Source organism: Aphelocoma coerulescens, chromosome 2, assembly GCF_041296385.1.
Source record: "Aphelocoma coerulescens isolate FSJ_1873_10779 chromosome 2, UR_Acoe_1.0, whole genome shotgun sequence".
Classification (NCBI taxonomy): domain Eukaryota; kingdom Metazoa; phylum Chordata; class Aves; order Passeriformes; family Corvidae; genus Aphelocoma; species Aphelocoma coerulescens.
Window position 1 is genome coordinate 81,291,735 of NC_091015.1, and position 20,723 is coordinate 81,312,457.

The 20,723-nt window shown below is 42.1% G+C and overlaps 2 protein-coding genes and 1 long non-coding RNA gene across 4 annotated transcripts in view; 1 reads left to right on the forward strand and 2 right to left on the reverse strand.

Moving 5' to 3' along the window:
- The window catches only part of LOC138106898 (serpin B6-like), a 43,164-nt gene that overhangs the window by 3,982 nt on the left and 18,459 nt on the right, over positions 1-20,723 (reverse strand). Inside the window, exons 1-6 of one of the 2 annotated variants that reach the window (XM_069008251.1) lie at positions 5,035-5,130; positions 2,718-2,808; positions 2,129-2,306; positions 1,114-1,251; positions 383-500; positions 5-147 (exon numbers count right to left, since the gene is read on the reverse strand). In XM_069008251.1, coding sequence (XP_068864352.1) covers positions 5-147; positions 383-500; positions 1,114-1,251; positions 2,129-2,296 — 567 coding nt within the window. In that variant the 5' untranslated portion in view covers positions 2,297-2,306; positions 2,718-2,808; positions 5,035-5,130. Of the gene's footprint in view, positions 1-4; positions 148-382; positions 501-1,113; positions 1,252-2,128; positions 2,307-2,698; positions 2,809-5,034 lie in introns of those variants that run through there. The other variant, XM_069008250.1, reaches the window with a different exon arrangement.
- Positions 6,073-17,426, reverse strand: LOC138106900 (heterochromatin-associated protein MENT-like). Its single transcript, XM_069008256.1, has 8 exons — positions 17,370-17,426; positions 15,352-15,527; positions 14,230-14,316; positions 12,499-12,636; positions 10,434-10,551; positions 9,533-9,675; positions 7,352-7,519; positions 6,073-6,474 (listed from the first exon to the last, which is right to left on the reverse strand). The coding sequence occupies exons 2-8, from the start codon at positions 15,517-15,519 to the stop codon at positions 6,073-6,075; spliced, it is 1,224 nt and encodes a 407-aa protein (XP_068864357.1). The 5' UTR covers positions 15,520-15,527; positions 17,370-17,426.
- LOC138106901 (uncharacterized) lies at positions 18,732-20,698 on the forward strand. The gene is made up of 3 exons (XR_011149186.1): positions 18,732-18,811; positions 19,729-19,802; positions 20,589-20,698. It is a non-coding gene; the product is annotated as an uncharacterized lncRNA (long non-coding RNA).

The following is a 20,723-nucleotide window of genomic DNA, read 5'->3' on the forward strand; positions in this document are numbered from 1 at the left end:
ATACCTTATTAATTCGGAATGGCCTTTCTGTGGTTCTCTCTTTGTCAAACTGCTTTTCCCAGTTGCCTTTGAAATAGATGGCATTCACCAGCACAAGCCTGGTCAGGGAATCCACAATCCCCTCTGCCAACAGGTTCTGGATTTTACCTTTATGATACAAAGGAAAAACCCACACTTTTAATAGGTTGAAATGGATCTAATTATTATCCAAGACAGCATCTACTCTGCAAGACATACACAATAGAGAAGAGAATTATGTACCAGACTCAGCAACAGCTCTGCCTTTGGGTGCTTTGAATTCACAATCCTATATCCTGAAAGGGGCGTTCACCCAAGAGGTGGCTGCCATTAAACACAACTGGGCACTTGGCAAAGCACTCACCTTCAGTCCTTTCCTCTACCCAGCCATTGATTTGTTTCCTGGAATCCTCCCAAGCATGCATGAAGTCGGTCTGCTCTAGGCCAGCATGGTAGGATTTCTCACTCGACTCTATAAATGACTAACAGGGACATTCACAACAGATTTTCAGCAAGAAGATTTACTCTCATTCAGACACAGATGATTCTTACATTCCCCAAGGAAATCTGCCTCCTTTCTTTCCCCAGCTTCATATTGAGCCTTGTAAGTTCTGGCTAAGTTCTTCTTTGAACTCTTCTTTGAACCAGGAATTGTTACTAAATCAATTGGCTTTAACACTCTACTGCAATCTTCTACTGAAACTTCAATGAAAATAATAATGTGGCTATTTCTTTCTTGTTTTTCTTTTCAGCTTCAGGGACATGACATAGGGTTTTTTAAGTTTCTTTGTAAGACTTTTGCTAAGAGATACATCAGCCATTTGTCCCTGAGCCAATTACATGAATGGAACACAGAACCCTCAAGTGTAGAAATTCATGGATTTTACCCTGCTTTGCCATATTCAGATCACAGGTTATCTAAAAGGAGATTCTCCACCAAGTTCTGACACCAGGCTCTGGCAGAATCTATTGCACTCCTGGCTCTCAGCACAGAAAACTTGGAAGGCAAACCCCAAAGGCTGCCCTCCTCCTCTAGAGGAAGGAGGTAGCAAGTACATTATCCTAAGAAAGGCCACAAATTTAATGGCTACTTACTGGAAGGAACTCAAATGTCTTTTCTCCATAGAGCCGGTTTGCAGTTCTCAGGATGTATTTGGTGTTTGGATCATTAATTTCAGAGAGAAGGGATTGATACCCACTGTGAGCATCCTGGGCATTGTTCAGAGAAAGCACCTGCACAAAGACAAACATCCACAGTGCTTGTACAAGTAATGAAGTTGGGAGCAGCAGAGTCAGCAGTCCTCATCTTCCTTCCCTCAAGGAAGCACTAGAGGATCACAGAATGGCTGAGGTGGGAAGGGACCTGTGGGGACAAGCTGGTCCAAAGCCCTGCCCAAGCAGGGACACCTAGAACTGGGAGCCCAGGACTGTGTCCCGATGGATTTTGAGTCTCTCCAATTATGCAAACAGTATAAGTTTTTGAGAAACTTCCATAAATATAAATGGAAACAAACCGGGGCTTATACTCCTCTCCCAGTTTGCAAAGGAAGCAAACATCAGCACCAAAACGACTGATTTTGCACTTAATATTGTCAGTTCCTACATAGAACACAGGCCAAGTCGTGTTTCCTACCTGAGCAATTTCTTAAAAAGGAGGTAATCAGGTTGCAGTTACCAGTTTGAAATTTGTACTGTGGGATTTTTTTAGTATTTTTTGAGTGCCCAGCTTCATTTTCAGAACATGTATCATGTGATATTAACCCCAAGCAAGGAAGCAAAAGAAAATACTTTATGCAGCCACTAATTGATCAAACCAATAAATAAATCCCAGGTACCTCCCAAATACACATTAAAGAAGATCTGTCTCAAAAAACACAAAAACCTCCACACAACAAAACCCAGGAACCTCTTCATTTCATAATGAACAAAGCTCACGCTAGAAAACAATGGAGACAGGTTCTGCTTACACACCCACCAGAGGAATGGCTCTGCTCTCTCAGACTACAATGACAATCACAGTTTAGCACAAGGGCACGGCACAGACTGTAAGGCACATCTGTTCCTCATACACTCCCATCAAATGCCATCCAACAACTTTTTTTGGACCTACCTTTGTTATTTGGGCTTCAGTGCTACCTCTTGAACCCAGCAAAACCATGGACAAAGCAGAAGAAATACTCAGTGGCGAAAAGAACACATTCTGCCCACTTTTCTTCTCACACAGCTTTCTTAAGAGCTCCAGAGAAAAAGTGGTGTTTGCTGCACAGAGGCTTTCCATGCTCCCGAGCCTGGGACATAAAACACAGAACAAGAACGGATCAAACTTTTTTTGGAATACAAAAAGTTGTTTCTCTCTTTTACACTTCCCTGCAGAAACTAGGCAACAAATGTCATGACTGGCTTGGAAAATTATCAGCTCACTGGAGACTGATTTGGTGGCACAAGCACCTGAAATCCCATACTACATATTTGAGTTATTTTACCAGTTTAGAGTCTGCTTCTGGATTTCAATCCCATATCCACACAGTGGGATATCTTTTGAGGTGGTCAGGCACAACAGCATTTTATTCAGGACTTACTGAAAGAAGTCTCTCTTGACTTCACACGGAAAATAATTTGCTTTTATAGGACAACCTGAGCCAAAGTTAGACAGCAGAATGATAGAATTACCAACTCTTACCTTCTGTAAGTCTACAGACCTTCAGTGGTACCTGCAGCTTGCTTCTATGTGTGCACACTGGGTTTTAAACCTATCAGCCAGGCTGGCAGAAGTCAGCAGAGTTATATGGCCTACAATATAAAAGAAAGAAAGAAAAAAAAAAATATGTCGCCAGCATGACATGTTACTGCAATTTCCTGCTGTATTACAAAGAAAAAAGATCAAAGTTCATTTTAGCTCCGTTTTATTGCCTGCAAAGCAGCAATGCACATAATCATAAGCTCAGTGCCTGTCATACTCTCCATACATCTGCTATAAGTAGTGAATTTGATTCAACAGCACACCTATTAAATGAGGAATACGTACTAGAACACTGAGTTAATCACAGGTAAGTATCATAAGTCATCATAAGATACCTACTGATAGTTTTTACTATCAGTATCAGTTTTATTCTTCCCTTTATTTAGGCAGGGCCTAGTGTTGACATGTTGCTACCAAATACAAAACCAACACCTTATTCATAATACTAATTCATTATCGTAGCCAGAGAGTTGAAAAGAGCAAGTTTCCACATGCATGCTCTTCCACCCAAGAAAATTTCTTGCTAATAGCTTTACTATAAGCAGTAGGCATTTTCTCCTATTTCTCTTCTCCCATAGCTAAAAAAAAATACAAGCAAAAAACAAGCAAGCTTTGATGGAAACAATCCTCCAATTGTGTCTGAATGAGTACTTTATGCACAGCATAAAAAGGAGACACATAGCGTTCACATTGGTTACAATGAAGACCAGAATTTTCCTACTGTCCCAATACCTGCAGATTGCTAGCAATAAGGTTTTTTTGGCCTCTGGGTCAAAACACACAGGATTAGTGACACGAGCAGGCAGTTATTTCCTAGAAAGCGTCTGTACAGTTTCCACAACAGGCAAGAATTTACAGACAAAAGGATGCAACTGACACTATCTGCCTGCCTGAAAATCAGAGGCATTCAACCAAATCAAAAACAATGTTCAACAGCTGGGACACAAGACTAAGAGTTACATCTGCACAGTCAACTATGCTTTCTCTGCAGCTCAGGAGGAGCAACCTAAGTACAGACACCTTTCTCATCAGAGACAATACATAGTTTGGAATCCACAGTTTTGGAGACAATCCACAATGACCACACTTTAAGGAACCAACAACCTCATGATACAAGTACATATTTATTGGTCAATTGCATACTGCTGCAAAGCCCTCAGTGGTCAGAGGGTTTGCTGACAGGAACTCCTTCCTCACTCTGCTCTCCCTATGCTCTGCAAGTCAGCGGTGAGACACTCATACAGAGGTTTTGGCATGCCCACACACTGTGTGTCCCTACCACTCTGAATTGGATGCGTATATTCTCAGCGGTCAACACCTGCGCTTCAGGACAGTCTTTATGGACCAAAAGGCCATGTGCCATATGTAGATCAATCAGCAGACAACCACTACAGGGGTTCCCATGGGGAAACCAGAGCAGGGTGCAGCTCTCCTCCAGCCTGCGGCCCAAGAGATACTTCCCACCAAAACTACAGTGTGGATCAGTGTCAAACTGATCCAAACAAGAACACTTCCCGACGTTGTGTCAGCTGCATCAGAGGAGTCTCAACTCTTTCAAACGCAGCCCCAGAGGGAACTCAGGGCAATGGCCACCAGGCCGTGTCCATCTCCACAAAGAAAGCTCTGTCTGTGGCACGGACACCCCTTTTCCCACCTGCTGAACCAAAGCAGACTTCGTTGAGAGAAAATGCTTCATTTAGGATTTGGAGAGTTGGGAGCGGTATTAGAACACCTGCAGGGCGAGGTCGCAGACAGCTCCTGGTGATGGCCCTTGGCATCGCAGCTGTCCAGGGGGGCAGACCGTGGGACACGGCCCCGCTGCTGCCCGCCTCCTGACCCCTGTGCCTCCGCAGGGATGGGGAGATAGGGAGCAGCCTGACACTGTTCCAGCAAGCTGAGGCACAAGAAGCCAAAGGTTTGGCCCGCCCTGGAGCGAAGAGTTCCTTCTCCGCCCCCGCCGCGGCCTTGGCCCGATGGCAGACGTCCCAGTCGTGCATCCCCGCGGTGCTCCCGGCGCTCCCTAAGAAGCTTTCCCGGCGCACCGCCGCGACTCCAGCTGGCTAGAAGCGGCGGTATTTAGGGAATGTCACGAAAGAGGGAAGAAAAAAAAGAAAACACGAAACACAATAAAAGCAACACCATACAGATCTACTTCTTAAAAAAAAAAAAAAAAAAAAAACCGCAAAACAAGAAAACCCAAAAAAACCACAGGCACAGGCTTCCCGTAGAAAACCTTCAGGACAACGCAGCAACAGCAACGCGGGCGCCGCACTCACCCCGCCGGCCCCCACGCTCCCTGTTCCCGGAAGCGCAGCCAAGCAGAGGGAAAGAACGGGAAGCCGGCCCCCCGGGACCCAGCCAGAGCCTGAGGCGCTTCCCCCTTGCCCGCCGGGAACGGGGAAGTGCCGCCGCCCCTCCCCGTAAAATGGCGGCCCCGCTGCCTCAGTCAGTCCTGGTAGCTGCCGCTCCCCTCCCCTTGCAGCTCCGCCGGCCTCGGCCCGTGTTTTTTTCACCTCTGCCTCCCTCTCGTGGCAGAGTTGTCAGAAAACACCCCCGGTCTGCGAGTGGTTATTAATTACGATTACTTATTTCTGAAGGTAGGATTGCTTTGAGCAAAATTGAGCTGTTGCTGTAGCAAGACACCGTACGGGCTTAACCCTCCTTCGTACTCCTGAGGATCTGGGTGAAGCAAATAGCCCTTAGAGAGATGCATTGTATTGTGTTTTATTGTGTTGTTTTTTATTGTATCTGTAGAGCAATATGAGGGTAATTGGGAGCTGATGAAGACTTGGAACTGGGATGTGGAAGGAAAGCAAGGGGACAGCCACAGGGTGAAGGTTGGGAGAATCTGCCTCCAGTAGTAACTCAAGAGCTTAATCTAGGGCTAAAAAGCAGGAGCTGGGTCTAATTGCTGAAGGCTGGGAGTACGTGCTAGGGCCACATCAGGATAAGCAGCCCTCATCATGAGGGTGAGGAGAAAGACTGAGGCAAAATATATTTGTGCATAGTGCTGTGAGTGGGAGAGACAGAAGCACCGTAGCTTATAGTGATACCCATGATGGCCTGATCTGAATGACAGCCAGGACTGTTCTGTGGATGTGAGGCATCACACTCTCCTCATGGCCCTACCATGGTTGTTCCATCAGGGCAGGAGGGAGGCATTGGAGGAGCTACGCCTCAGGCACCAGGGTGTGTGGTCTGATGAAGAAAGAGTTCAAGTCCCACTCCCTGAGTTGTAGAGAGCTCCAGGTTTGGGGTTTGCCTCTCTGCTAGCAAGCAAGCATCTCCTGCTCTGCAGGGCACGGGCTCACTGACTAAGGCGAGCAAAGTCTGCCAAAGAAGAGGATGGTTTGTGATTTGTTGTGTCTGATGAAGAAGATGAAAGGGTGATCAGCTTTGAAAGTCATTGTTGGGACTTTTGATCTCATCATCAAGACACCTGTGGCAGCTGCTGCCTCAGTACCTTCTTCATTGACCTCCACAAAAGCTTTGTGAATAACTTCTGAGATGAAAAGATCCTTCTTCACTGACATCCCTGTGAAATCAGCCTGACCTGGGTCAAAAGCATTTCGTATTCCCATGCTGCTCAGAGGGGATTTAAGGTCATAATTCTCTTCCAGCTTCAACTTGGGCAGGTACAGATCGACTTCAGCTTTCATCATATTATCTGATTTGGTCCATTCAGACAGTTTCTCATAGGTCAGCTCTCTTTCCACCTGCAATGAGTTGAGGAGGAAAACAGTTGGAATGCAAAGGACAGAGACAAGACATGCACAGACCAGTGTCTCAATGCTCATCAGGAACATGTAAAAAAGGCCCAACTACCTGCAGTGACGAAAGTTGGAACATGCATCATATTTACAGGGCATAATCCTACAAAGTGCTGAGTGATTTATACTGCTATTTATTTTCTTAAAGGTGGAGAGGTGTAGCCCTGAACCCTCAGAGTAGTTTATTATTTTTTCTCTGCTGTGAAGAACATTGCTTTTTTTGTAATGTATGACTTATAACAATAATAATAGGTGCTTGATGTGTGTGTATATGGATGAATTTTCTCTGAGTAGTGGTAAATAAATGGGATGGATGGGAACTGAGATACAAATAAAAATATTTTCTCTGCTCTGTTTAGAATCTGAAACTGATCCTGGCATGGTCATGAGTGGCTGTTGACACCTTCTGGGTCAGGATAGTCAGCACCTAGTTTGAGAAACCTCACCACAAACTATCAGCTGGAAATCCAGACTGCAAATGACATGAACATGAATTAATACAGCCCTCAGGAGAAGATAATTCTAGGGCATGGTGATTGAGATGTGATCCTTGCTTTCCCTATGCTATACTGGCAAAAGGAAAGAGGACACAAAATAGGCTAAGGCAGTCGTGTGGACAAAGGTTTTAGATGTACTATGTTTGCAATGTTATCATGTGCCCTGAATCCTAAGGTGAAAATCATGGTGTAACAGTTTATGAAATTAAGTATGAGCATGTCTGAGCTATTCTACTGTGATTTTGGAGCTTGTTGTTCCCCACTCTTTTCATCTGTTTCTGTTACTGTTTCATAGTGTATGTGATGCAACAGTAGGTCAGCCTTACCAGCTCCAGGCCAGTAGTGTTATCACTGATGTCATCGGGTAGGAGAACGAACATGCTGAGTTCATTTTCCACATATGGCAGCTCAATGATTCTGAATTTCATGGTTGCTTCATGGAATATGAAAAATTTATCTTTCAGAAACATCATCTGTACTGGTTTAATCTTGGTCTGTGAAAAAATGCAGACATTAAAAAATTACCTCATGCATTAAAAGGATGATAAAATTTACTTGCTTCATTGAACTGAAAACAAGTACAAGACTCAGCAGTGTTTGGATACCCAGGACTCTTTCCTTTAGACAGTATCACGTACACCCCCTTTTCAAAGTCTTTGAGATCTTTATAAAAATTAGCATAAACACACAAGCTAAATACCTACTAACTGAATCCCATGTAATCTATTTCTAAATTTAAAATAAAGGAGTTAGCTTTGATAATCAAGTAACTCTCTTTGCAGGCCATGCTATTCACCCTGTGAATTAAACCCTCTCTGGTACCAATGCATTGGGTTTGCATGGTAGTGGAGAAGCTGCAGGGATGAGTTCTGCGAGGAGACATCAGAAGATGCCTTTTTGTCAAGCAGAGCCAATTTCAGCTGGCTCCAAGGCAGACCCACTGCTATCCAAATCTGAGCCAGTCAGTGACACTGGTAGGGCCTCTGTGATTGCATATTTAAGAAAGGGTAAGAACTGCTGCACAAAAGCAGCTGGGAGAGCTAAGGGAGATGATGTGGGAGAAACTGCCCTGAAGACACTTAAATCAGCGAGGAAGGAGGGGGAGAAGGTGCTCCAGGCCCTGGAGCTGGGATTCCCCTGCAGCCCACGGTGAAGACAATGGTGGTGCAAATAGCCACCCTACAGCCCGTGGAGAACCCATGCTGGAACAGGCTCCTGGCAGGGCCTGTAATGCTGTGGAGAGCAGCCCTCTCAGGAACAGGTTTTCTGGCATCACCTATGACCCTGCAGTGGACCCACACTGGGGCAGTTCTTGGAAAACTGAAGACCGTGGGAAGGACCCACATTAGATTTGAAGGACTGTATCCCATGGATAAGATCCCACAGTTGAGCAGGAGAAAAGTGTGAGGAGGAGGGATTGGGAGAGACAATATGATGAGCTGACTACAAGCCCCCCTCCCAGTCCCCCTACACAGCTTTGGGGCACAGGTGGGTGAGTCACAAGTGAAGCTGTGCCTGGGAGGAAGGAAGGGGTGAGGGTAAGACACTTTATATTTGGTTTTATTTCTCACTAACCTACTCTGACTAATTAGCAATAAGTTAAATTATTTTCTTGAAGTTGAGCCTGTTCTGCCCATGATGACAATTGGTAAATGACCTCCCTGTCCTTTTCCTGACCCATGACCTTCTCATCCTGTCCTGTTGAGAAGGGGCAAGTGATAGGGAGTTTTGGTGGGCACCCACCACAACTAACTGCTGTGATGGATCCTAAAACTGCACATGTAGGTTTCGGGTATGCAGTCACGTCAATTACTTCACATTGCCTGGCATACAAAAGGTATTTGCACCCTTAATCTATGTCAAACAAAATGTTTGCTTCCATTGACAAATAATTTTGCTTGCTTTTGACACAGTCCAAAAATATGCATGCAGTCAGCCACTGGGAACTGTCAGTGCATGATTGTTTAAATACTGTTAGCTCAATGAATAGATCATCTGAATAGACCATCCTCACACAGTCAGCTAAAGTGACCAACCCCGTGAAAACTCCCTGTGAGGTTTGATGCAACACCCAGGGTGGGTGTGGGAAGAACAGCTGAATCAGATCCCATGAACTCAGGGTCCCAAGAGCAGGAGAGAGCCCTAGGTGTGTAAACATTGCTCTCAAAAGCAACCTGGTCCCATTTGAAAATGGTACTTAGAGAAATTTCTTCTTGTTCTTAAGCTACTTTACTTAATCTGCTTAGCTTACTTTTTTTTAATCTTAACATTAACTGTTCTCAAGTATTTTGATACTGTGGAGTTATAAATTAAAAATCCCGTTTTCATGAATATGCATGAATAAGACAATGCTGACTTATTCTCACAGTTGCTATGCTCACTGAGTTTGTACCACTTTCTCAGCTCTAACTACTGTTGCAGTGACATATGAAATATAGGTGAAATATTTTCTCCTCAGTAATAGACATATTGCCATAGGACAACAGGCATATAGACAAGGAATTTACCTTGCTTAGTCTGAAGGGCATCTCAGAAGTATTTTTCTCCAGAAATTTCTTTTCCCATTTTCCTTTGAAATAAATGGCATTTACTAAGACCAACACAGTGCGAGAATGGAGAGATCCTGCAGGCAGCAGACTCTGTATTTTCCCTGGAAAATCCGACAAAGAGACTGTTATTCCAGTGTGACTGCATAACTTGACAATTTTGTTTGTTGTCTTTGCCTACCTCTCAAAAATGTTTGCATTTGGGTTTTTTTTTTATTGTACATTTTTATGATGTGCCTATGGTAAAAATGGTTTTTGAAGTATCTCTGTATCCTTTGTCTAGAGAAGTTGTGGATGCTCTGTCCCTGGAAGTGTTCAAGGCCAGGCTGGATGTGAGCAGCCTGGTCTAGTGGAAGGTGTCCCTGTCCATGGCAGGGGAGTTGGAACAAGATGATCTTTAAGGTCCCTTCCAACCTAAACCATTCTATGAATTCAGTGATATTTATTTATTTATTTATTTATTTATTTATTTATTTATTGGAGTTTTGGTAGTAAGTTGTGTTGGAAAGTGGGTAAAGCGGCATAGCTTGCATGTTGTGTGAAGTTGGTTGCAAAGTGCTGAAGAATGCAGAAGTAAAACCCTCACTAATCATTGTGAAGCCACATAGTATTTACCTGTGCTCCCTCTGAACAGCAATGATTCAGAGGAGGCTACAGCATAAAGAATCCAGGGAAGGACCTTGTAAGGAGCAGCAGTTAGGCTGGGGAGAGGCATTCTTCAAACTATTCAGCTGTACTTTGCTCATCACCTCCATCCCCTGAGTTTCACCTTTTATGGATCCTTGGCTACAAGAGCATTAAATGTGGAAATAAAAAATATTTGAAAGTGAGACAAGAAAAAAGCCATCAGAGTGATACTTACTCTCAGTTTGATTTTCTACCCATGAATTGATCTGTGCTCTGACTTGTTCTGCAGCTCTCTTAAAGTTGACAGCTTGTGGTTTTGCATTGTAATAGCTTGTAATGAGCTGTAAGAACTTCTGAAAGACAGGATTTTTAAAAGTGTGCTTATTTAGTTAAACTTGAGTTATAAAAACGTTAGTAATAATCACTTTAACAGATTATACTATCTGATAATACATAATTTAAGAAAATTTGTTTTATATGCAGTAACCTTTATAATAAGGTCTGGTACATTCTATTCTAAATATTAAGTAAGGATTGATCAAACTTCAGTATCAAGGAAACTGATACATCACATTTTTGGTTTTGAAATCAAAAGTGGAAATTCTTAATTTTGAAATATTTATGAAACCTTTGCTTTTTTTTAATATCTCAAAATGACATTTTAACATAATTTAAATAATTTTTTTTCCTGCTTTGTGAAGTAGTGTTCAGTACAAGGTGGAGGAATAGTCTCATATAAAGTTGATCAAAGGCTTTCAGTTTGCTTCAGAGGTGAGGAACCTGCCAAAAATTTGTGAGGACAATAAAAGGAATGTTCTGGTAGAATAAAGAAATGGCAGAAAAGCCAAATTAACGTTTGCATTGCTGTCTGCTGTGAAATCATTCATGGAGATTCCCTGCAGGAAATTCGCTCAATTCTCTGTAAAGTAAATGTGCATGAGATTATGGAGAAAATGAGCAACACATATTCAGAAGGACAAATTGCTAATTACTCAGGAAACCAAACAAACTCCAAAATCAAAGAACAGTAACCTCATTTAAAAGCACCTTCCAAGGACCTGGAAGATGATTAATGCAACATCAGTTTTTAAAGGACTTCAAGGATACAGACAATTACAAACTCATGAGTCGGTGTGGGGCAAATTAATAGAATAGGTGTAGTGAGTGTGTGGGTTAACATGACTTATTGGAGGAGTGTCAACAACATTTTGTAATAGGAAACATGAAATCACTTCTGAAATCTGTTGGAGTTTTCTGAAGGTGTTAGGAAGTATGTGGGTAACAAGGCTGAGCCATTACAGTCTTTTTGGATTACCAAAAGGCATTTTATAGGACTTCTCACCAAAGGCTGAGCATCCATGGGACTACAGAGACAGATCTCATTTGTTTAAAAGACTGGAAACCAAGAGTAGGAGGAAATATGTTCACGATGAAGGGTTATTACTACTGGAGTACCACAGGGGTGTGCTGGGGTCTGTGCTACAGTGTTTTTTCCATAAAACCAGAGTCTAAGTGTTTACATTAAAATATATATGCTAACATCTTTATAGCTGATCCAGTAAAGTATAAGATATAGGAAGTCATTGTTACTGTTTAGGAATGAGGTATTGAAGCTGTAATGGACAGGTGCATGAAAAAAATCTGCCTGCTCATGGCCAAAAACACAAATAAAAATTTAAGAACTATGAAGAAAGGAGTAGGCAACAGAAGAGAAACTTCTGTAATGTCACTGTATGGTGTTCCCACTGCCTGAATTCTCAATGCAGCTGTGGCCTCCCCAGTCTCAAAAATGCTACAGTATAAAAGATACAGACACAGGGAGTGAGGGTGACCAGAGATGTGGGGAAGTGTCCTTTAGAACAGAAACGAACCCACAGCGATGCCAACAGGCAGCAAGCTCAAAAGGCACAGGCACTTCCTGCAGTGTGTACCTCAGCAGGGGAAATCCTGGTGCTGAGAGTTGAAGTAGATTCAAAATACAAGTCTGCAAAGTCCTGAAACAACAGCTCATCAGGGTCTGTTAAGTAGACATGCTGTCTGGTTCAAGAAGTCCCTGAGCTGCAGATCACTTGGTGGCCACGACAGGTTCTGGAGAAGAATCACTGCACCGTTTTCTCATGCGCTTCCCAAACTATTGCCCACTGCTGAAAACAGATGGGCCTCTTGTCTGTCCAAGGCTAGCCCCATATGGCTGTCCTCGTGTTCTCACTCCATCCCCAGTGCTATCATCTGGAATTTTTTTATTGTCTCTATTGATAATCACTCTTAATGTCAACATATTCCCAAGATGTTCAACTCACAGGCAGTAATGGGTAGGTCTTTTCCTCATACAGTCGGTTGGCACTCTTCAGCAAGTAAGTGCTTCTGCGTTTGTTGATGGCAGACAGGAGCTTTTTTAAGCCAGAGTGGATGTTTTCTGCTCCCTCATGCTCAGGATCCTTGGAAAGAGACACCAATTAATATGGCAAGTTTTTTTCTGTTGCGGGCTGTTATGTTTATTTAAATTGTTCATGTTGTTTTAATTAAAAAGTTTCAGGAAATGAAAGTATTTTTTGAGTATGTTGCATGTTTGCAGCACCGTGTATAACTAGATACATGTGTTTCTACCTGTAGGGTAATGATTTATTTCTGCAGTGCTTTGTAGGCATTTGGGAGCATCATCTGACGGTGCTCCAAGGAAGCTGAGTCTCCTCAATTTTGTCATTGTCAGGCCTGATTTTCAGTTTCACAAGACCTTTCAGTTTCCCAAGGATCCATCAATGCAGCCTGGCAGCTTTTAAGAAGGTGTTCTATTCTCACGGACACCGGTGTCAAGGCACAGACTTACCAACTATTCAAATTTTCCCTGTTTCACATGTTTTTTTTCTGTTGCTGTTTGGATTTTGGAGAGAACGTGTTTTGGATGTCAGTGTTGATGGGTTTAGGGAGGATGAGCTTGTTGTTGCCAGCTGTTGCTTTGCTACTGGAGGAATGAGCTGGTCCCTACTAGCTGCCTGGATGCAGTGTCCTCCCCCATGTCATTTACTGTACCCTGCGCATGAGACACTGAGAGTCTCTGCCACTGACTCAGCGTGACTTGTCTGTCATTCCTTGCTAAGATATTTGCTCACTCATGCTGAGACATGGGCTGCCAGGAAGGACCCCTAGGAAAGAATTTGGTAGCCAGAGGACGCAGGATAGCAGAGGCTGAGTTTTTTAATGGGATAGGAACAGAATGGAGAGGTGATAGAGGGAAATATCTGAAGGACAAGATTAGATTCACTTTGCTACAACTTAGGAAGTCAGTGAGTGGCTAAAATGAATGTGAGTGCAATGATTCATCTTGAAGAGTCATCTCACATCATCAAAGGAGAGAATGGTATAATCCTCTTCCCCTTTTTATTTGCAGTTAATCTAATTTAATTCCTTTCAGCTATCTTTTGGGTTCTATGCTGAAAAAAAACATGGCTTGCTTGAGTTAACAAGCTTTTCAGTGCTTAGAAAGTTCATTTGATGAAAAAGATGTGAGAAGTCTCTCTTGCTGGCAAGTCTCTGGGGAGCTGATGAGCAAGGATGAGTCAATATGCATTACCTTAAAGGGGAATTTTGTCTGCCTGATGTGTCCATGCATAAGAAAGGTGGAAGGGACTTTACTGGGAGTCAGGTGTGAATGCAGTAGCTGTTTTTCACTACAGGAAAAAAAAAAAAACAACCCAACCAACCTGAAGGGGATAAGAAATGGAATTGTCCAAAGCATATTAGGACCAATGATTGCTTGGTATTTCCACAGCCCAGCTAAAACCAAGCGAGACAGTATTAGGGCCAGTCAAAATGCTCTTAGTGTCTCAGTTCTGCTTTTGAAAGACTGAATTCACAAGTTTTACAGTAATATTACCTACTTGCTCACTTTTTCTAGATATAGTTCTTACTGAACCGAGACAGTAGATAATAAACTGAAAACAAGCAGATGTTAAAAGCCTAAAGCAGTAGTTGCATTGGACTATCCCATTCTCAGAGATTTTTATCTCACAGTCTTTTGTTGTAATAAATACCATCTTTCTTTTCTTTGGTCTTGCTGGAGAAGGCCTTGTTGTCTCAGATGAACCTTCTTCTCTTGCAGTCTGGTTAAAATGAAGAACCTGTGATGATGATGATAAATGTTCATAAAGACCGCTTGTTTGTTGGAGATTAATATGCCCAAGGGTTGTAAACATGTTAGTTTTTTATGGTAATTCATCAGCCACACCTAATGATAGTCTGTTGAAGTTATTGAGGACAAGATCATACTCTTGATTAACTCTCTGTAACTGTATCATTACTACATAGATTTTAGCCACATTGACTGCTTAATAATAGGTCAATATTGTGACAGGAACAGGTTCCCCAGGGAGGTGGCCCCAGTAGCAAGCCTGACAGAGTTCAAGAGGTGTTTGGGCAACACTCTCAAGCACGTGGTGTGACTCTTGTGGTGTCCTGCACCAGGCCAGGAGCTGGACTCAATGGTCCTCACCTGTACCTTCCAACTCAGTATATTCTATGATTCTATGGTATTTTCAATACTCACATATCTCCATTATTCATGGGAGAATTACCATTTTTTGGACTAACTATGTCACAAAGAAAGATTTGTGCCACTCCTGTGCGGCCAAACACATGTTCAGGAGAGCTTGCTAACTTCTGTATGCAGTATGAGAAAGCAGATATACTGCTGCCAGAGCCAGCTGAGGTGTAGAAGCAGTAATATCTTGCCCAAGAGATTATCTCCAGATTTCCTTTCTCTAGCATATTATAGGTCCATATTAATTTTTTTTTTAATAAAGGTGTCTCCCCCCTACTGTTTGAGCACTATGTTAGGTTAATTATTCAGTTCAGAGGGCAGTTAAAATGAAATGTAGAGTTCCAAGCCAGACCAACAGTAGCCTCTAATGTCAATAACTTCTCGTTGGCAGACCACTTGCAATGCTCTGTGAACTGTAAGCTAAAAGATTGGTGAAGAGCAGAGATCTTGGAAATAAAGTGGAAGTGGCCTGCCATAATGTTGGTACAGAGAAGAGCCCTGCTCCTGCTGTCAGCGTTGCAGATCACTGTCCTCCCATGTTGTTCCTTGCTGTTCTCCATGGGTAGAATTTATGTAGGAACCACCTGTAAAGTGGTGCACTAATTTCAGAGCTTACCTCAGCCATCTGGGTTGCAGTGTCACCTCTTGCACCCAAGTGGACCATGGCAAGAGCGGTTGCAATACTCCAAGGAGAAAAGAAAATGTTTTGGCCTTTGGAAGTTTCATTCAGCTTTTTGTAAAGGTCCAGAGTGAAGCTGTTGGTTGACACTGAGAGAGATTCCATTGGTGCACCTGAGACAAATGAGTGTCAGAGAGAAGTGGTGACTGCCTTTTCATTTCTTTTAAAAAATACAAAGCTGACAGTGGGAAATTGCCTGGCCCTCTCAAATACAGTCTGATGGTACAGAGACCAAGTACAGTCAGCTAGTAGGTTTCTTTTTAAGACCTGCATTATTTTTTCCTTGCTCATCACTTTTGGTGTCCTTGCCGGTTTTATTTGTTCTTCATCAGTTGAGTACAATTTTAGCTAGAAATGTTTTCAGAATTTAGACTGGTTTCAAAAACTTATTTGCTCTTTGCTTAATTTTCACAGAGTTATTCTTTGATTCTGAGAAAGTGAAACAGAATAATTTCTCACTGTGCTGCTTTGGGCTTTTTTCTATTTGTTTAAACTTTCTGTGCTATTGTTTTCTGCTGAAAAAAAAAGCATGCTGAATTCATGTGATTCACTACATATATCCCAAAGTCTACTCAAGAGATACAGAGTTTTACATGTTCTTGGTGTAGGTAAACCCATATTTGGAAGCTGTAGGTGGATTTGCTAATTTCTGTTTTTCAAGAGAATTCTTGTATCTTACATGCAACCCCAAATAGTTCCTCTTTTAACCAACAACAAATTTTCTCTGGTTTCCTGCTGGTTTGTCCTGCACGTTTTCCATCCTTGTTCTGCTTCTTTTCCTAAGTGTGTTTTTACAGGACAAAATCAAAGCAAACAAATAACCACAACCCCAGGATTAAACTGATTTTCCATACATGGATCCAGAACAAAGCTGTGCATCCTATTAGCATTTTTTGGTCCATCTAATAATTTGATAAATACTAGGGCAAACTCAGAAATTTCCATTGTCTTCATCAGCATAAAGACTAATAAAACATTTGGTAAAGTTAGTGTAAGATGGCATCAAGTAAAATTTAAACATTAGATCAACAACAGCAATTGGACGTTTAAATCCATCTTCACCCACAATTTGTGTGGTTAAATCAAAAACTGCTGTCCTCAAAGTGAACTGCTCCCATGAAATGTCAGAGATGCCTGGAGCCTCTGGGGTCCTTAAGTTCTGTTTTCAAAGCTTCTTAGAACTCTGCAACAGCTTTGAAGCATTCCCAGGAGTGCTTCAGAGATAAATATCATGCAGCCTAGCTCATATCTAAGCATTTTTAGGTCCTTCAAATCACATATCTTGCTGCTGTTCCTGGATGCTGATACTCCCAAAGCATATATAGGGAACTGGGCTGAGCTGGATATTTTTAACTGAAGGATTTCAATCTGCCATCTCCTTCTCCTGTTCCCAGGGAATATATGGGGAGCAATCAAGTATCTCTCAGGCTTGAGAGAGAGAACATACATGTGTTTCTGTGAGATTCACTGGTCTACTAACCACTTTGGTCATCTGGCAAGGAAAAAGTCTGGATGCCTGATCCAGTAATTATTTGAAAGTAATAAATTTGAGGCTTGAACTAGTACACCCAATGCTGAGCATCCAAAACACTGTGCTAGGGAATTATGTTGTCAATTCCAGGATCAGTAGAAGGGTATTCTCTCCTACAGCTCATTCTTAGTCCTCTGACCTGGATCAACTGGTAGCCTGGTGATTAAGGCATCCTTCCTACAGATCAGGAAACTTTCTGCCCTCCTAGTCTCCATAGGTTTTTCCCAACCTCGGTTTGCATTTTGTCACTGTGCATTGGCACAGTGTTTTCCTACGGGCTACACTTTGTACTAAAAAATAAGTACTCCCTTCCTTCATATAACTTTTGTGCCATCATTTAACCCCCCAGTTCCAAAGAATTTAAAATTAATTTTTAAGACGTCCAAATAAAAGCTAGTTATTTTGATAGGAATATTTACATTACCTGAAATCCTGAGAGAGAAAAGAATTAAGATCTGTCTTCAGCCAGGATCTGTGGCAGTCTGCAGGGCAGTGAGTACTTTTGGAAATGCAGAAATGTTTGCACCTCCCTTTTCTTATCTACATCCTCTTCTGCTATTAAATGTGCTTGTTCCCTCATTTATTCCTAGTTGTCCTCTCTATCACCTGCTTTCAGAACTTAGAGACCTCCTCAGTTCAAGGTCACTGTTAGTGGGTGTATGTCCTGGAACATGAAGGCCAGTGTTCCTGTTCCCCACAGGTGTCTTCCACAACTGTGGAGTTTGGCCCACAAAAAATTTAGGAATTGCAGAAAATAATTCAACCACACTGTGTTGCCAACAGATATGCTGAAATAATTTTACAGCTTCTTTTTCTCTATACCAACTGGGGAAATTAATAGAAACTGATCTCAAAGCTATGGCTAAAAGGGAATATTGAAATAGACTGTTAATCTCATTCATCCTGTGGTTAAATTCCTGTGAGAGGGGAAGCATCAGAATACTTGTAGACCTCACTTCACATAAAGCCCCTATTTTGTACAAGAATATTTTTGCATTTTTGCTCTTCTGTTTCAGAAAACAGATCACAGAGGAAGTTTAGAAGGTATTTACACAGGCACCTAAGACATGTGATGAAATGAGAGTGAATGCTGGGCTCATTTGAACTGGTGGATGTTGTTTTGAAAGACTTCTGCTCCTAGAAAAGTCAGAGAAGGTGCTTTAGACACCTACAGCTTATTATTCCTCTCTGATGCCTGACAGAGTTTGAATCATCCACCAAAAGCTGCAAACCTGCTTGGAAGCTCTGCTTGTAATGGCTTCTTTTACTGAAACTATCATATAAGAGTAGGGAGCAAAAACAGGAGAATGTGTAAAACTGGATGTCAAAGGTGTAATAAAAAATTTGTGATCATTATCTGTCTTCTCTGCTGCATTTAGGCTTAGTAAGGAATGGCTTCTGCCCACTAATATGACACATGCAGAGTAAACAAATTACCTGCGTGCTGTCAACCTATATGGGAAAAGCGCCGCTATAAAGTGTACAAGTTCATATTTTGAACAAGGATTTTGTTTTAGGGCTCCTATACACTTAAAATCTGACTGGTGCATATACCATACAAGGTTTCAAGAGCGATTTGTGTGCATCTCTTTTTTTCATACCTTTTGGTTTTAAGTGTGTACAGCTTTTGTGGCCTTGAACGTCCATCTTATTTTCTTGCTTCGGAAATGTATTAGGCGCTCTTATATTTACTTATGAGCTTAAGAAATGTTTCTGCTCTGTATCTTAATCTGCTGTTGTTTGTTTTTTAGATAAATTAATAGAAGAAAAACCCCAAGCAGTTAGTGGGACTACCAGCTACAAAGATTGGCCAAAAATACAGGAAAATGAAGAAAGGGTACTCAAACTGTGTAGACATTCTCTGTGGTATGTACCAGCTGCTGCAAGATCCTGTTTGGTAAGAGACACTGGAGTTACAGAAGGGAGCACATTAGCCAAAGAAGTGCTCTTGGTTTTGCTGTGCCAGGTGAAAACAATGAGAGAAAATAGTGAATTGATGCAGACAATGGTAGAAACAAGGTTTCACTGCATCAAAATGCCTGACCTATTGACGTCAAGTGGATTGACCTCTGACAAATGGTCATAAAAAAGTCTTTTGATAAAACCAGTAATTTTCCTCTGGCATACTGATGAAGAAATTTGGTCTTTTTTGAAGCCATCTTTCATCCCCATCTGGTTCAGCAGGGAGGTTGTATCTTTCTTCCTGTTTGATTCCCATATTCTGGTACCTGTGCTCTCTAAATTATCCACTGGAGTAGGCCTTTTGGGAATTTGTTGAAGATCAGTTCTCTTGCAGTTACTCCTAGTAATAAGCAGCAGAATCACTAAAATCAGTGTTAGACTAAGTCCAATTATGGATTTTTACTCTGCGAAAAATCCTATCCAACTATGTTCCCTAGGAAGAAAATGAGACCAAGTATCACATCTGTTGCAATAGAACTCTAAAGGACAGGCCTATAAATGACATGTGAAAAGGGTGTTTCTTGTGCCTATTTCTAATGGCAAAATAAAATCTTTAAAAATATGTATGCATTTGCATTGCAGTTAAAAAGCCATGGGAGTTTATATGTCTTTGTCTTGAATACTAACAGTACACCTACACTGTAAATTTTCTTGGCTTTATTAGTGTGACCCGTGTCTGCCATTTCTGCTTTCATGAAGTCCATCTACCACAGAGGTGCCAGGAATTCTTTTATGAATCGAAGATTTGTACTGGAACACAAAACCCCCATCTTTTATTGTTGGATAAACTGAAAGCATGTTTATATGCTGTGTTTTGACAGGCATGGAATCACTAAGTGACAAGCAGTCCCTGCTCACAATGTGTTTGTGTTGAGGCTTGCTTTATCAGTTTCCAGTAAGTACTTATTTCTTTAGCTTTCAAAGTACTGTGACTTTTCAAAGAGGAGTTCATGGACCTGAAGTTCCAAATTTTGATGATACAGAACAAACCCAAGGCTTCTTGAAAACAGTTATTTGGAAATGCTGTTGTGTAGCACCTATTACTTGGCTAATGCCTTATGGGATGTAGCAAAGAAGGAACCAGGCTCTTCTCAGAGGTTCCCATGAGGCAGTGGGCACAGACTGAAAACATGAAATTCAATCTGAACATAAGAGAGGACAAAGATGGACACTTATGAGGATGGTCAAACACTGGTATGGGTTGCCTGGAGAGTTTGTGTAGCCTCTGTTGGTGGAGGCAGGTATTCAAAATCCAACTGGAAATGGTCCTGAGCAACCAGCACTGGCTTAGCCTATTTGCATAGTGGGTGAGACCAGATGATCTCAAGTGGCCACTTCTACCCTGACAATTCTCTGGTTCTGTAAGGGTTAGCCTGACCTGAGAGCCACATGCTGGTTACCATGAAAATAATGCAGGGAGTCACAAATGAAGCAGCTCCAGTGTTGCTTGCAGTAGATGAGCTCTGCAGAGAGTTACCTTTCCTTCTCTCTCACACTTCTCACTTGTATTCCAAGTCTTACACTGGGTTGTATACCCTTCAAGAAAGGTGAGGCTGGGAGTGGCTTGGTACCCAACCCAGCATGTTTGACCCTTTACACCTCTCGCCAGCTGGCAGTCACTGTGCTGCAGTTCCTCAGAGAGCCTCAGAGGTTCTGTTTTCACTTTTCTTATTTTTCACAGCCTTCATTTACGTGTTCTTCCACATCTAAAGAACAAGCTTCTCAGTAAAGCTGAGTCAATAGCACACATCTGGGCTGCATTGGGGTAGGTCCTGAGGCACTGACAACTAAGCTGTGGCTTACAGGTAAGGGAGAG

Coding starts and splice junctions, on each gene's coding strand:
- LOC138106900 (XM_069008256.1), bottom strand. CDS start 15,519: ATGGAATCTCTCTCAGTGTCAACCAACAGCTTCACTCTGGACCTTTAC. Junction 12,637..14,229: donor GACCAAAGAAAAGAAAGATG/GTATTTATTACA, acceptor TCTCTTTCCAAG/GATCCTGAGCATGAGGGAGC. Junction 7,520..9,532: donor TGCCCTTCAGACTAAGCAAG/GTAAATTCCTTG, acceptor ATTTTTTCACAG/ACCAAGATTAAACCAGTACA.